This window comes from Ptiloglossa arizonensis, chromosome 8 (assembly GCF_051014685.1).
Source record: "Ptiloglossa arizonensis isolate GNS036 chromosome 8, iyPtiAriz1_principal, whole genome shotgun sequence".
Taxonomy (NCBI): domain Eukaryota; kingdom Metazoa; phylum Arthropoda; class Insecta; order Hymenoptera; family Colletidae; genus Ptiloglossa; species Ptiloglossa arizonensis.
Genome location: NC_135055.1, coordinates 3,680,941 through 3,696,293, shown reverse-complemented (window position 1 = coordinate 3,696,293; position 15,353 = coordinate 3,680,941). Strand labels below are relative to the sequence as shown.

Here is a 15,353-nt window from a genome sequence, read left to right as displayed (position 1 = left end):
TTACATGTCTCTGTTGTTTGTAACAGCTTAGGGATCATAATTCGATAATTTTGAAACTTATCTCGCGTTGCGTGTACAATACGCGCGCGAAGAGATCGCTTCTGGAGTTTTAACGGATTTTGTTCCTCCAGAGAATTACTCTTTCGTGTGAAAATGATCTTTTCTGTTGCATAGTGTAAGATTTTTCTCCACGTTTGTCTATTCTCTCTACGTATGTAAATCTCTTTGTGGTTTTCGACGAGCAAATATTTTGAACGCGAAATGTTCGAAAGATACGCAATTGTGTGTAATATACCTAATGTACCGTTGTACAGAAAAAAATTGCAACGCGAAAAAAGAGTTCTCATTAGGCTGTAGAATTTTTCCCCGTTATAAATATTCTCTACCTTCGTTTAGAAAAAAGCTAGAACGTCCTAATTACCGGAGTCACTCTGTATAGCGACATTATTTGGCTCTATTTGCGTTACGATGCAACACTACTGACCGAGTTTCAAAAGTAAATATTGCACACATTCCCGTTCGCAAATAAGGCTTTAATAAATATTCGTTCTCCTGTCGTTCTCGATCAACCAGTCGAAATTAATAAATCAAAATATACAGTTTTCGAACGGCTATGATGATTGCCAATAATATAGATTGCCGGGTAACTCTACAAGGGGAGAGGAAACGAATTCGATCAACAGTCGAAAACATCGTATCACCAACTTTTGCAAACTTTTCAGTTTAGATAGAAATTTATTTTATCGACACTTTTTCCTCGTCCATCGAATTTCCAATTTCAAGCACTTAACAATTTACTCTTTGGTAATTAAATAACACACACTATCCACTGCACGATCATTAATTGATCATTTTAATTATACACGAAAAGAGTGCTTGACCCAGGCTGACAAGTCGTAGATAAATATACTTTGAATAAAATTAATATTCTTCCAAACGACCTGGTTAGCATAATCCATCGTAATTTTTCCTCTAAATTCTCAAGCTCACCTTCAACATTTTCTATACAATCTTTCCTAACCTTCAAAGGATCTTGTTTATTATCTATTCAGAACATTCTAGCACCATAGTTCATACTCAAGATCATTCGAAACACATTGTGTTTCTATCTCGGTAATTTTGTCTCAGCGCCTACTAAATAATATAAAAAAAAATACCAAGCTTCTACACAACGAAATTGAAGTTCTCCTTAAGTGCTTGGGAGAACAAAATGGCGTATCACAGATACATTTTCATCACCTCGAAGCACCTTCTGAACCGTATCACTCGTGATAAGAAAGATTCTGATCGATCCACCAATGAACAACAGACTCGGGTTGGTGTCGCGATTCAAACTGTGTACAATGTTTCGTTTGAAAAAAAAATCATTCGTTATATATCCAGCAATTATTCATCTCGAAACAAGGATACGAGCTCGAGTACACTCGAGGACCTCGGAAGGATTCACCTGACCACTCTGAGTCCAGATTTCAAGGGAGACACGACTTACCTTTCAACGAAGTGTTCGACGAGAGGATGGTTGGGAAATGATGGTAGGTGGTGGGGGTGGGTGGTGGTTGGTTCGTCGATATTTCTTTCCATCGGGTACGCCGCCACGCTTCCATCAGGAGCGGAGGAAACGGTGAAAAGGACTTGTCCCCGCATCCGGTGTAGTTTGTAAAGCAGGCAGAGGGACCTGACGCGATGCATATAAATGATTGCAGCGGCAGTGACGAGGGGCAGAGAAGGAGGGGGCGAAGGGGTAGGGGGTGGTACAGTCCGATCGAGATTTAGACGTGGAGAGAGCTAGATGGAAGGTCGATAGTCGCGTGGAATACAAAGTAATTTCAACGGAGGCTGCCGCATCGAGACGGGAATCGAGCTGAAAGGAAAAGAAAGGAGCTCGGGGATTCGGAAAATTATACGTCTGTCGTTGGGAATTTAAACAAAAGTCGAAAACTTCTCGGGTACAGTATCCGTTCAGAAAACCACGAGGAAATTGTGTAACCGTAACGAACGATATATTTAACGCTGTCGAGCGTCTTTTCGTCGAGAAATTCGAATTTAATATGGAATGAAAGTCGTGTCGAGGATTTGTATCGAGTATACTTGGAGATATGAAAATGTTACGATTGAAAATGTTAGAAAACTTAATCTAACCGGAGCAACACGCGTAAGTGCAAATTATTGATAGACGCGTGTAATTTTATTATTATATTTATAAATTCTCAATTGGAACCAGTATCTAGAAATGTTCTATTCACTGTAAGTACAAGATATTGTAAAATTCGGTGTAATTCGTCGTGTTAAATTTTTTTACATTTACACGTCTTCTTACGATCTTTATATAATATTTTCAAAATGTTCAAAATTGTTTGTTATCACTACGTATTCTCGAATATTTCTTTTCATTCAGAAATCTGTCAACTTTCGTACACTGACAAGTTATTATCAGAAATGTTTATCTACACCAGAGTCTGTCAATATTCAATTACTTTATGTTCTCGTCACTAAATGGCTTCTTTGTTGAATATCGTTAATTTTCTTCCAAGATTTCGAATTTTGACTACAATCAGTGTCGGCGAAACTCTAATCGCGTTTAAGGCAAGATTCGTTCGATCAGTCTTGCTGACGACTTCGCCAGCAAACCTTAGACAGAAAGTAATTTAGTTTTATAACCCATTTCAATCGATATACAGAACCTTTCTTGTCTTAATTAATCTATTGACTCATTAAGAGCTACGATTTCTGATCGATTGTTAGTGAGTAATAATAGGTTGATCAATAAGTTTTATCGAAAGATAATACTGTAAATAAGTTTTAACAAACGATAAAACTTATTGAACAACCTAGTAAGTATCATAATCCAAAAGAATTTTCATTAATGAATACGATAACCTAACAAATTTGTCAGTAATGAACATTATAATCCAAAGAGTGTTTCAGTAATGTATGTATTATTATACCCCACAAACTTCATCGATAATGAATATCACAATCAAAGAACAATTTTGATCACTTTAAATTGAGAAAAGATAGCCATTATTCGAGAAGTTAATAATCCAAACAGATTTTCATCTATGAGTATGATAACCTAACAAATTTGTCAGTAATGAATATCATAATCCAAAGAATGTTTCAGTAATGTATATATTATCATACCCTACAAAGTTCACCGATAATGAATATCACAATCTAAAAGAATAATTTTGATCAGTTACTTTATTTTGAGAAAAGGAAGCCATTATTCGAGAGATTAATAACCTCAAAGAATTTTCATTAATGAATATGATAACCTAACAAATTTGTCAGTAATGAACATCGTAATCCAAAGAACGTTTCAGTAATGTATATATTATCATACCCTACAAAGTTCACCGATAATGAATATCACGATCTAAACGAATAATTTTGATCAGTTACTTTATTTTGAGAAAAGGAAGCCATTATTCGAGAAATGAATAATCTCAAAGAATTTTCATTAATGAGTATGATCGTAATCCAAAGAGTGTTTCACTAATGTATATAATATTATACCCTGCAAACTTACGGCAATATCGCAATCAATGAACAATTTTGATCAGTTACTTTCTATTGAGAAAAGGAAGCCATTATTCGAGAGATTAATAACCTCAAAGAATTTTCATTAATGAGTATGATCGTAATCCAAAGAGTGTTTCACTAATGTATATAATATTATACCCTGCAAACTTACGGCAATATCGCAATCAATGAACAATTTTGATCAGTTACTTTATTTTGAGAAAAGGAAGCCATTATTCGAGAGATTAATAACCTCAAAGAATTTTCATTAATGAGTATGATCGTAATCCAAAGAGTGTTTCACTAATGTATATAATATTATACCCTGCAAACTTACGGCAATATCGCAATCAATGAACAATTTTGATCAGTTACTTTCTATTGAGAAAAGGAAGCCATTATTCGAGAGGTTAAATAGAATCGCGGATAAAATAGTTCGACACCGTGATAGAGGGAATTAATCGAATTTGAGAAACTGAATCGAGGTCGAGGAGTTCCAGCGAACCGATCGAAGAATACGTTTTACTGGCGCACCCATTCTATAACAGCCCCGGAATCAACTCGAAGCGGAACGATATCTCGAAGACGAGGAGAAACTTCTTCGCAGTCCGTGTCTGCCACTATCAGATTTCAACTCGTTCGATCGCCCTGTAGTAAAAGTGTCTCACACCTCTCCGTGGAACGTTCGCCAGTGTTTCAAGCGACTCACTCCTCCTCCCCCTACCCCCGCTTTAATCGAACCCACCGTTTCCAAAAGCATCTTAGTTTTCGAATTTCTCACGTTTAACGCACGATCGTCGAAACCACGAGATGAAATAAAAATCCCTGACTCCGACTGCGAGATCGATTTCTCGAAGCTCAACGAGCACGAGTGAAGGAGAACCTTTCTAAGGAAAATTCTTCTCGTAGACGTTACGTAAGGTGGTGCAGTAACGTATATACGTGTACTTATGGCGTGGAAGGAGGAGAATATTAGGTAGATAGGCGAGAAGATTTTCTTCGACTACCCGTTGTATGGTAACAGGTGATTCTATATAACATTTATTACACGGTTAGCGTACTCTGCGCTTTACGAGCAAGGGAAGATCCTTACGATGAGCCCTCAAACGCGTCTTCTTTGAAACACAGCATCCACAAGTGATAGGATGAGCGTACACCCAGCCCTGGGTTAGTCGGAATAAATTGGACGAGGATGAGATCGGAATTAGGGCGGTGTTAGATCAGGTTTCTGTAATACAGTTACTTCGAGTTGCAGAATAGTCTACGTTACTATGCACTTTAAAGTCTACACCGAGTCGAATGAGCTATGATTATACTGGATAAGTATGAGAAATAATACAACGTTTAGTTTGTTTCGTCCAGAAAAAGTCAGTAAACCTCTAATCTAAATCTGGATCAGACATGATTTGGGATTTGAAGAGTTCGGAGCTTGATTTTTAAATTGCTATTATTTATTGATCGGTCCAGGATTAAGGTGACTGTAACCGAGTAGAACGTGGTTAACGTCCAGTGGTTTTTACACAGTCCCTGACCTAACCTGGTGCTATGGAGAGCTGGAAAACCATCGCTCGGAAATGCAAATATTTAATCTGCCTTCGAAGATCTGCGATTAAAAATTTCTCGATACTGTTCGCACTCGTCTCAATCCGAATGACGTATTTCCAGCTATCCAGAGTACTATCAATTCGTTCAAGAATTGATCTTTCATTCTCTCTACAATACACGTACTTGTAGCATCGAGGTTTCGTGCGAGTTCTACAAACAGTGCAATTCTCTTCCGCAGGTCTCCAAATCGAACACGCACGACGTGACTCTCGTCGACGTGTCCAGGAAGCTGATGGGGGAGTACAAGTGCGAGGTGTCGGCCGGAAGACCTTCCTACCACACGCTGATCACAAGGGCCACGATGGAGGTCGTGGGTGAGTGCTGGAGAATTAAAAAGTTTCACCGAGTGGACAAATTCCTCATCCTCGACGGAGTTGCGGGGGTGGGGGGCGACCCGTAATGCGGCGCACGTGCGCGGCTACGTGCGACCCATTTTCATGTCAGATTTAGGGATCGCCATGAGTTCCCGGAAGAAACGCCACGGAGGCGCCGATCCACCTGGAAGACCGTTCCCAGATAGAAATCCGAACGTCGCCCCGAGTCTTCCACCGTTTTAATTATTGCCAAGCTGCGGATGTTCCTGCGAGCGGAATTTATTATTACCGCCACTCACGAGCAGGTTTGCACTTTGCACTCGAGGGACGGCCCTCAGAAATTTACGAAACTCCAAGTTGGAATATTCCAAGTAGCAGAATGCAAAATATCGAAACAGGAGAATTGCGTTCGAAATTATGGATAATTTTCTCTTGCTAATTATCCTTTGTTTACATTATTTAAGAAATTTGATCGCGATGCAGGTCCAACTGAGGAGAGTCTCGAGTGCAAAGAGTTCGTTTGCAACACAATTGTCAATTCGTTGCTCCACACTTTATTCATCACCTGATACACCTGGCTCTCACTAGCCTTCAAATGTTCGTCGTTCAGTAAACTACCGAGTACGAGTAACTCCCCGCTTTCAAGATAACGATCATTCGATAAGCAGACGAGTACGAGTAATTTCTTGCTCTCAAGACCCAATTTGTTCGATCGTTCGGTAAGCAAACGAGTACAATTCCCCGCTTTCAAGACCGAATTCGATCGTTCGACGAGCAGACGAGTACAATTCTCCTCTTTCAAGATCCAATTCGATCGTTCGATAAGCAGACGAGTACGGGTAATTTCTTGCTCTCAAGACTCAATTTGTTCGATCGTTCGGTAAGCAAACGAGTACAATTCCCCGCTTTCAAGACCGAATTCGACCGTTCGACGAGCAGACGAGTACAATTCTCCGCTTTCAAGACTCAATTCGATCGTTCGATAAGCAGACGAGTACGGGTAATTTCTTGCTCTCAAGACCCAATTTGTTCGATCGTTCGGTAAGCAAACGAGTACAATTCCCCGCTTTCAAGACCGAATTCGATCGTTCGACGAGCAGACGAGTACAATTGTCCTCTTTCAAGACCCAATTCGATCGTTCGACGAGCAGACGAGTACGGGTAATTTCTTGCTCTCAAGACCCAATTTGTTCGATCGTTCGGTAAGCAAACGAGTACAATTCTCCGCTTTCAAGACCCAATTCGATCGTTCGACGAGCAGACGAGTACAATTCTCCTCTTTCAAGACTCAACTCGATCGTACGTCGAACAGACGAGTACAATTCCCCGCTTTCAAGGCCCGATTTTTACCTAGAAAGAAATACGGCGCAGTAAGACCTCTATTTGAGCTCGAACTACTGAAAAGTACCTCCCCGTCGCGTTTTCCCGCTAGCAAACGCAACGAAACTCTCCTGTGGCCGTGAAATTCGTCATAAGCGAAGGAACGCTCGGATATAAGAGAGGTCTTCGGCCGTGCGGGTCATACAGGTGTTTCCGGGCCGCCAACCCCTGTCAACTCCCGTGTCTTCGGTCGCTCGATGGTCTGGCTCGTCGCCAGACGACGAGTTAGCGGCGCGCACAGCAGTCGCGTGTGCTAAACGATGTAATTATTATGCCTTAGACGCCCCAAAAACGGACCCGACTATCGGCACCGAGAAGGAGCGTATAGCAGTGGGCGAGATGCTCCGGGCGAATTGCACCACGGGCAACTCCAGGCCCGCCTCCGCCATTACGTGGAAGCTGAACGGGGATCTTGTAAGTATATTGCCAGTTTTATATATATATATATATATTCTCTCTCTCTCTCTCTCTCTCTCTCTCTCTCTCTCTCTCTCTCTCTCTTTCTTCTGTGTCTCACACCAGTGTCTCTATACACGTCCTCGAGCCATAGCTACGTGACCTTACTGGATGATTAAAGTTCCACGCGGAAGACACTCCACCTCTCCTCGTCTTCTCACCCGCGCACCCCTTCGCTGGTTCCGTTCCATTTACCTTCCGCCCGTTTGCACTGGCTACCCTTCATCCTTCACGCATTTGCGCCTCCAGAAGGTCCAAGGAGCCGTGGCGAGTCCGATCGGCCAGGTACGTCCTCTCGAAGAGACAATTGCGTGGGACAGTGGTTCTCAGTCCTGTCGAACACCAACGAAATTACGACTGTTCGAAAAAGAGAAAGTTTCTTAACGATTGTTTACGAGGTGGTTTATTTATTCTTGGTTTCACAGGGTGTCTCAGGTCTTCGATATCCATGGAAATAGTACTATATAGTATTATAGACTGTAGTCTATATATTGTGGTCTATATACTATAGTAATATATAGTACACGATCATTGCAATGTTCATTGCAATGGAAATCACTGGTGTAGTAGCGTTTCTGTCCGTCAACTTGCGATCAGTTGTCCCTCGTTCTCTTGTTTGCTCTTGTATTCAACAGTGACACCCGCTTTCGAGAGAAAATTTGTACCCCGGATTCAAGCAACGGGGAATCATCCCATCTGTTGTTTAGGTGTTTGTGTATTGTGAGCGACCCATCGTCGAAAATAAATAGAAATTGCTATCTACCCCGCTTTCAAGTGTCTCGACTTTGTCACTTGAAAGCTGGAATTACTGTATACAAATCAATCGAGCCTGACAATTTGAAAGGGAATACTATCTTTATATACATTGTCCAGTGTACAGGATATTCGAACCAAATTTTTTACCGATTTTAAAATCGACTTACAATTACGTTACAGGAGAGAAATTTAACGTTCTTTGCTTTCTTATTTTCGAATGTACGTAATAATAATAATAATTAAGTGTGAAGATACGTATATGTAAACACGAACTTTACTCCAAATTGTAAAGTATATTTCCTACATACATTGTATATAATTGCATTTCCCTTATCACCAATTTATTCTTCGTATTTTCAATTTTGACAAATGTATTCCAAAATAGGATTTTCAAGTTGATGAATTTTCAAACGTTGATTTTATCTATATCCCAGTACACGCGCGATCATGCGCGCGCGCGCGCGCGCGCACACGAGAAATAAAACTTCGAAACGGTTTTCGCGACCTGCAATAATAACGTCGCGCTATTATTTCGAGTGAATTATTAATGTCCCCGATATTACCCGGGTCGAGGCAAACACATTCTCGGGTCCAGTGTGACGGATTAATTAGTTAGAGCAATTTGATGTTCCGCTTATAATTCATAATTAATTTGCGCTCGCGAAACGAATTATTCCGGTGTGTACAGGCCGACGTGTAAACACGCGTGAACATTTATGCCCACGGGTCGGTGGTTTGTTTGACAAACGGCAATTATTTCGTCGCGGCCGTCAAAAATGCATCTCTGCCGCGACCAATTTCGAACCCCCAACTAACCAACATGGCGGCGACCACTCGCGAAACTTCTCCCTCGGGCGGATAAATTTTGAAAGAATTCTCGTGGCACGGTCTGCATATCTGGGTACCCCTCGATCTCATTTCTTTGCTGAGCGAGTCTCTCGTGCGAGGGTAATTCGATGTTAAGAAACTGCGGATGAAACACGCCCCGTCCCTACTTTCGTCTATAAATTTCGAAAACATTGAAAACGAAGAAGGGGGTACCAAAGCGAACGAATATTTTTGGATAAATTTGTGAACGAAACGCGTTGCACGTGTCTTGTGTTTCTGAGGACGAGGTTTAATTTGAGGTTAGGTTTCGTACGTGCACCTCGTCCGGTAGTTATATAATTATTACGAAGTATACACGAATACTAAAATCAGTTTGAACAAGTCACTTTCATTGATCTTTCGAGTCGTCTTCGGGATGAATATAGGTATATAATTTATAAATATGAAATTTAAATTATACCTGAAAACGTTCGAGAGTAACAGTGAAAGGAAATAGTTTCTTAACAAAGTGGGAAGGAAAATAGACAACTATAGTAAAAATGATTCAGCCATTAATAATGTTAATTCAAAATACAGGACCGTTTTACGAAGGAATTGTTTTCCAGCCGTGTTTTTCTTACGAATTTGTTCAAAGTATCATTTGCAACGAAAAATATTTAAACATTAACTTTGTCGATGAAAATACTTTCGGAATTCTTCTATTATTTTTGTGCTTCGATTGTTTAATTTTTTGAAGACTATAGTCAAAATAATATGTTAGTGAATATAATTCTTTATTATCTGCAATTTACCAACAAATTTTGGAATTCATTTTGGCGATCTCAGAAGATTTTGGAAAACATCCCCAGTTTAACATTATACAGATCGAATGATATATATTTAAAATTTATTTACCAATTTATATATTTAAAATGAAAAATTTATTTACCGATTATTCTACACGAAACAATTTTATTTCAAATTGTTTCGATTTTATACGTTACGGGACAACTCGTTAATAAGTAAATTGGTTAAGGTACAAGTAATCCATCGCATCAGTAGAATAATAGCAGTGAAAATGAAATAAGTAGAATGACAGAGGTATCGATGTAATAAAATATCCATTTACGAAGCCAGAGAAGTGCAGATAAATCAGGTGTCTCGAGAAGAGGCATTCTACCGACACGATAAGCAATGGAAGGACTGTAGATAAACTAATGAATGTCGTTTTCCCTGTTACACCTTTTATATATTTCTTTTATACTCTTGTTCCTAGTTTCAATAGATGCCATTTGTTCCACTGAAAGGTCCCATGGCAATTCTTGAGTTTGCTAGCCAATGACAGAATATTTACAGAAGCAATTCACCGGAATCCAATTGAACAGAAATTTCACTTCAAATTCGAGCTATATACAATGATCATTCACTTTGGCGAAGGAAAGAGGTCTCTAGAGAATGCTAGACGAAATACGTGAGCACCTAAACATATATGAAGTCTTATGAGAGTTAATGTCGATAAATGTTTCCGACTTGAACAATCGCGTCTACGTGAATTTCTCGACTGTTCACAGTATCGTCCATTCCACTATCCGTTTTCTTATTATTTCTAATTCTTTCTCATTGTGATAAATAATAATAGTCTAGAGCTGAGTATGATAATAATACGTCTTAAAAGTATATTAATGTACTTATATTAACTTACATTTGAGTATATATAAACGTATATTGGGTTTTACTTACACACATGTATTTATTGCTTTATATGGGATCGTTACTCGGCCGACGAAACAGAATTTAAACGAACAGATGAAATTAATACAATCAATGTAAACAACAGATGCACTACTAATTCTCAATGAAGATTTTGTACAATGAAAACGATATTAGAGCATGAAGAATTAACTGATAATAATAGGTAAAAGTACAGACTTCAAAACAATTGCAAAATCACCAGCTAAAATAACAATTTCGTGACCAGTATTCCATTTTATTAACTCTTTGGAAAATTTAATTTCCATTGAACGACCAACGCTTTTAAACATTAATATTAGTCTCTAGTCCCTTCGATTTCGTAACACAATGTAGTAACAATTTCCCTTTTAATTAATTTTTGCAATCCCAATCAAGTACATGATTTTTTATCCATTATTCTCTAGATTGAAATGGCATATTTTTTCTTTTTTAATTGGGTACACACAATCGAAAACGTTTAAATTCCCGTACTAAACGATCGCCACTTTGCGTAACCATTACTTTGACGATTTCAAAAATTCCCCGGTATCAAAGAGCACAATATTTCTTTTCATCTTGAACGTTACGGTTCGTTTCTACGAATTGTCCAACGACCCACCGATCGTTTCGCGGAGCCAAGTATAAAATAGCGCAATATGGAAATGCGTCCATTTGTTTCACGGGCGGGTTAAATCGAACATCGAACCGAGAAAGGAGGAGCAAAAAAAAAAAAAAAAAAAATACACGAGAGGAAGGTAACGAACGGAAGGCAATCGACGTTCCTTCGATCAGCCCGATGTTTTCGTCGATCGAAAACATATAACTCATTCGGCACGGCCGTTGTAACCGGTTAAATGTGCCAGGCCGCTCCGATTTAACGGAATAATTTGGTTGATTTAACAAATACCGCGGAATAACGATTTATTTGCATACGAGGCATCGTAACCGCCTCCAACCCCTTCCTCCACACCCCCCGCTACCTCGCCACACCGCCCTCTACGCCGATTGCGCGGATATATCTCGATGGATCCCCGATAAATTTAATTCCCGCCGGTGCACCGTAACCTCCGTGCACGCTGTCGCTGAAATGCGAAATAACTAGTTACAGTACTGCGGACTGATTGAAAAACAAAACGGGACACCGTGCCGCGGCAGTGGAAACGAAGAAGGGAAATTGAAAAAAAAAAAGGAACGAAGAACGTGGAGGGGAGGGGGAAAAAAAAGAAAATATCCACAGAGTGTTCGTTACCGCTCGCGGAAAGGGCGAATTCGATGGATTTAGGAGACAATAGGCGACAATGGATTTGGAGGAAAAACGGAGCGAAAGAGTATCGGGGCAGAAACGAGAACAAATATCGAGGAGGAAATAATAGAATTTTCTTCGATTTCTAACTCCGGGACTTGAAAATTTCCGAGAGAGGATTTTTCAAGGGTATTTACGAGAGCGGGAGTAAAGGAATCGGGGAATAGGAAATTTATTTAGAAGGGAAGAATATGGACTTGGAGAAGGAAGGGCGCAATAAGTTGGCCGTTCAAGGTCACTGTACTACTCACGTACTCGTTGCTAATATATATATATCTTTCGAAGTCTCTGGAATTTTTGGTGGTCGTCATATTTCTGTTTGGAATGAATTTACTTGAGAAGGAAGAATCGGACTTGGAAAAGTAAGGGCGCAATAAGTTGACCGTTCAAGGTCACTGTACTACTCACGTACTCGTTGTTTATATATATATATCTTTCGAAGTCTCTGGAATTTTTGGTGGTCGTCATATTTCTGTTTGGAATGAATTTATTTGAGAAGGAAGAATCGGACTTGGAAAAGTAAGGGAGCAATAAGTTGACCGTTCAAGGTCGCAGAGAAACGCAAACCTAAACTTTCGCACATCTTGAACAAATATTCTTTAAAGTCGTTCAAGATTTCCTCGTCCTTCGCCGATAAATTATAATCTAAATTTATTTTATTTCCATTCACCGGAACGGGAGATTGGAATGAATTTATTTAAGAAGGGAGAATCGGACTTGGAAAAGTAAGGGCGCAATAAGTTGACCGTTCAAGGTCACTGGTCGACCCCACCACTGTACTTTTCACTTACTCGTCGTTTTTATATACATCTTTTGAAGCCTCTGAAATTCTCGGTGGTCACCATATTTCGATTGAATTTATTCAGGAAAAAAGAATTAGATTTGGAAAAGTAAGGGCGCAATAAGTTGATCGATCAAGGTCACTGATCAACCCCACCACTGTACCTTTCACTTACTCGTCGTTTTTATATACATGTTTTGAAGCCTCTGAAATTCTCGGTGGTCACCATATTTCGATTGAATTTATTCAGAAAAAAGAATTGGATTTGGAAAAGTAAGGGCGCAATAAGTTGATCGATCAAGGTCACTGATCAACCCCACCACTGTACCTTTCACTTACTCGTTGTTTTTATATACATGTTTTGAAGCCTCTGAAATTCTCGGTGGTCACCATATTTCGATTGAATTTATTCAGGAAAAAAGAATTGGATTTGGAAAAGTAAGAGCGCAATAAGTTGACCGTTCAAGGTCATTGGTCACCTCCCACTATTATATTTCTCGCGTGCTCTTCGTTTTTATATACATCTTTCGAAGTCTCTAGGATTCTCGGTGGTCGCTATATATCTGTTTGGATTAAACATTCTTAGAATGATAGTCCGCCGTGACGAGGTTACGTTATGTGACGAACGTGCCATTCGCCAAGAATAGGTACGTCGAGAGTGGGGGGAAAGGAAAGACATAAGAGGGAGTTATGTCAGCGAGCTATTAGCCAGGAACGTGTTCTTAGCAGTGTTCAAGTTCCGAGGAAAGTTCGCAATTGGAGGAGCCGGAAATCCTGCGAAACGTTGCCCAAGGCTTAAATGGACCGCGATGTCGTGAAGGAAATGACGCCGTCGTTATTTCCCGACGACTACCTACGCTTTTCCATTTTCCAGCTCGGATTCTTGTTGACTTCGTTCCCGTTTTCGAGACAGTTAGGTTTCGCCATTGTTCTACCGCTCAACTTCGACGAATCTCTAGGTCCCTGATAGGTCAATACTCTTTTCCTTATCGCGTGTTGTTCGCGATTAACTATGCGATGTAACTATTGGATTGTTCGGAAAGTCATTTCGTTTTCCAAAATGGAGAATATGTAATTTAATAAAATGTTTGTACACTCTAAAAAAATCGTGTTTCATTCTCATAAAAAAAAAAACGAAATGACTTTCCGAACCACCCAATATTTATATATCCATTGATACTCTTTGTATTGTATGGAGTAAAGAAAAAGCGATGAAATGTGGTAGTATGAGTAAATAAAATGTCGACAGTATCGAAGAATTATTATTACTTAGTCGTACGTATTAGAAAAGTCGACTAAAATAACGTAGATGTTCCACAACTCATCTTTCTTTCTCCGTACTGTACATACAAGGGACATTATCGACATCGATAACAACACATCCAAGCACTTGACAAATGCGTAATAACAACGCATAAATATTAACTAAACTTTATAATTTTCTATTGGTTTAAATAACATTTTAAGTCAAAGAATATTAACTACCATTCACGCGTTGTTATCCTATAGATACCGAGCAGTAGTTTCTCAAGAACGATATAGAAATTGAAGAATAACAACAAACGTCAACGTTGCGCAATAAGTTATGTTACAATGTCGCAGAGAAATGCAAACCTAAACATTCGCACATCTTGAACAAATATTCCATAAAGTCGTACAAGATCTCCTCGTCCTTCGCCGATAAATTATAATCGAAATTTATTTTATTTCCATTCACCGGAACGGGAGATTGCGCGCCACTGATCCCCACCCCATCCCTGTACAGAATAATCGAACATTCCGTTCGTGCGTTAAACATAGTCGCCCCGTCATGCGTCCCGGGGCCGAGTTTAACGCGCTCTTCGATGTCCCTCCGCTCGTCGCGTTTCCGCGTCGATGGTCCCGGTTGCCCCGGCTATCCGGAGATTTATTTGACGAAATAATTTTCCCCCATCACCCACCCCCACCTCGGGTCTCTGGACGTCCGGGGGAAATAAATTTGGCCGCTTTACGGGCACGGATCGGTTATAATTAACGCGTGCAGGGCGACGAGTTGAAAGCGCGAGCGAATTAGTTTCTCACCGTGAGCGTGAGCGTAACGGCCATGGGTGGGCCGGAAGGGGGCCCCCAAAGGGGTCACGGAGCGTCTCGAGCGTGACTGAAAATTCGCGTGTCTGGCCCGCGACGCCCGGTAACAATGGCCACCGGAGAGTGCACCGAGCCAGCAATTTCACCCTGCCATTTTCGGTTTCCAGCGGCGAGCAACGGACTCCGATGCGTGTCACCCCCCCCCCCCCCCCCCCCAGTACACCCTCCTCCACGATGCTCTCTTCGCGAGGACCGAGCTAACTCTGGCCATTGTCGACAACTTTCTCTTAATGTTCCCGCAGTTCCCTTCGTAACGTTTCCAACCTCCACCCCCCCCCCCCCCCCATTCGTTGTTGTTCCGCGACGAGTTGCTGGAGATTGTACGATGGAAGAGGGATTCATTCCGGCCCTGCGATGCTAAAAATTCCTTTTCATCGCGAAAGTAGCGAAGAGCGAGAGCACTAGAGTAACGGATGAGGAAACAGTAGTGGAGAGGGAGAGAGCGTGAGAGTAGCGTAGAGGGGATGAACGGGAGAGTAGTGGAGAAGAAGAGAATAACGGATAGAGGAAGACTAGTGGAGAGAAACAGGGCACGAGAGTAATGTGGAAAGGTCGAGTAGGTGAGTAGCGT

At 40.6% G+C, this 15,353-nt stretch overlaps 1 protein-coding gene across 1 annotated transcript in view; it reads left to right on the top strand.

Moving 5' to 3' along the window:
* Nucleotides 1-15,353, top strand: part of LOC143150641 (uncharacterized) — a gene marked incomplete at its 5' end in the record, with an annotated part of 264,811 nt that overhangs the window by 194,479 nt on the left and 54,979 nt on the right. The window contains 2 exons of the mRNA XM_076319090.1: nucleotides 5,306-5,441; nucleotides 7,102-7,235. Of these exons, the coding sequence (XP_076175205.1) occupies nucleotides 5,306-5,441; nucleotides 7,102-7,235 (270 nt within the window). The remainder of the gene's footprint in view (nucleotides 1-5,305; nucleotides 5,442-7,101; nucleotides 7,236-15,353) is intronic.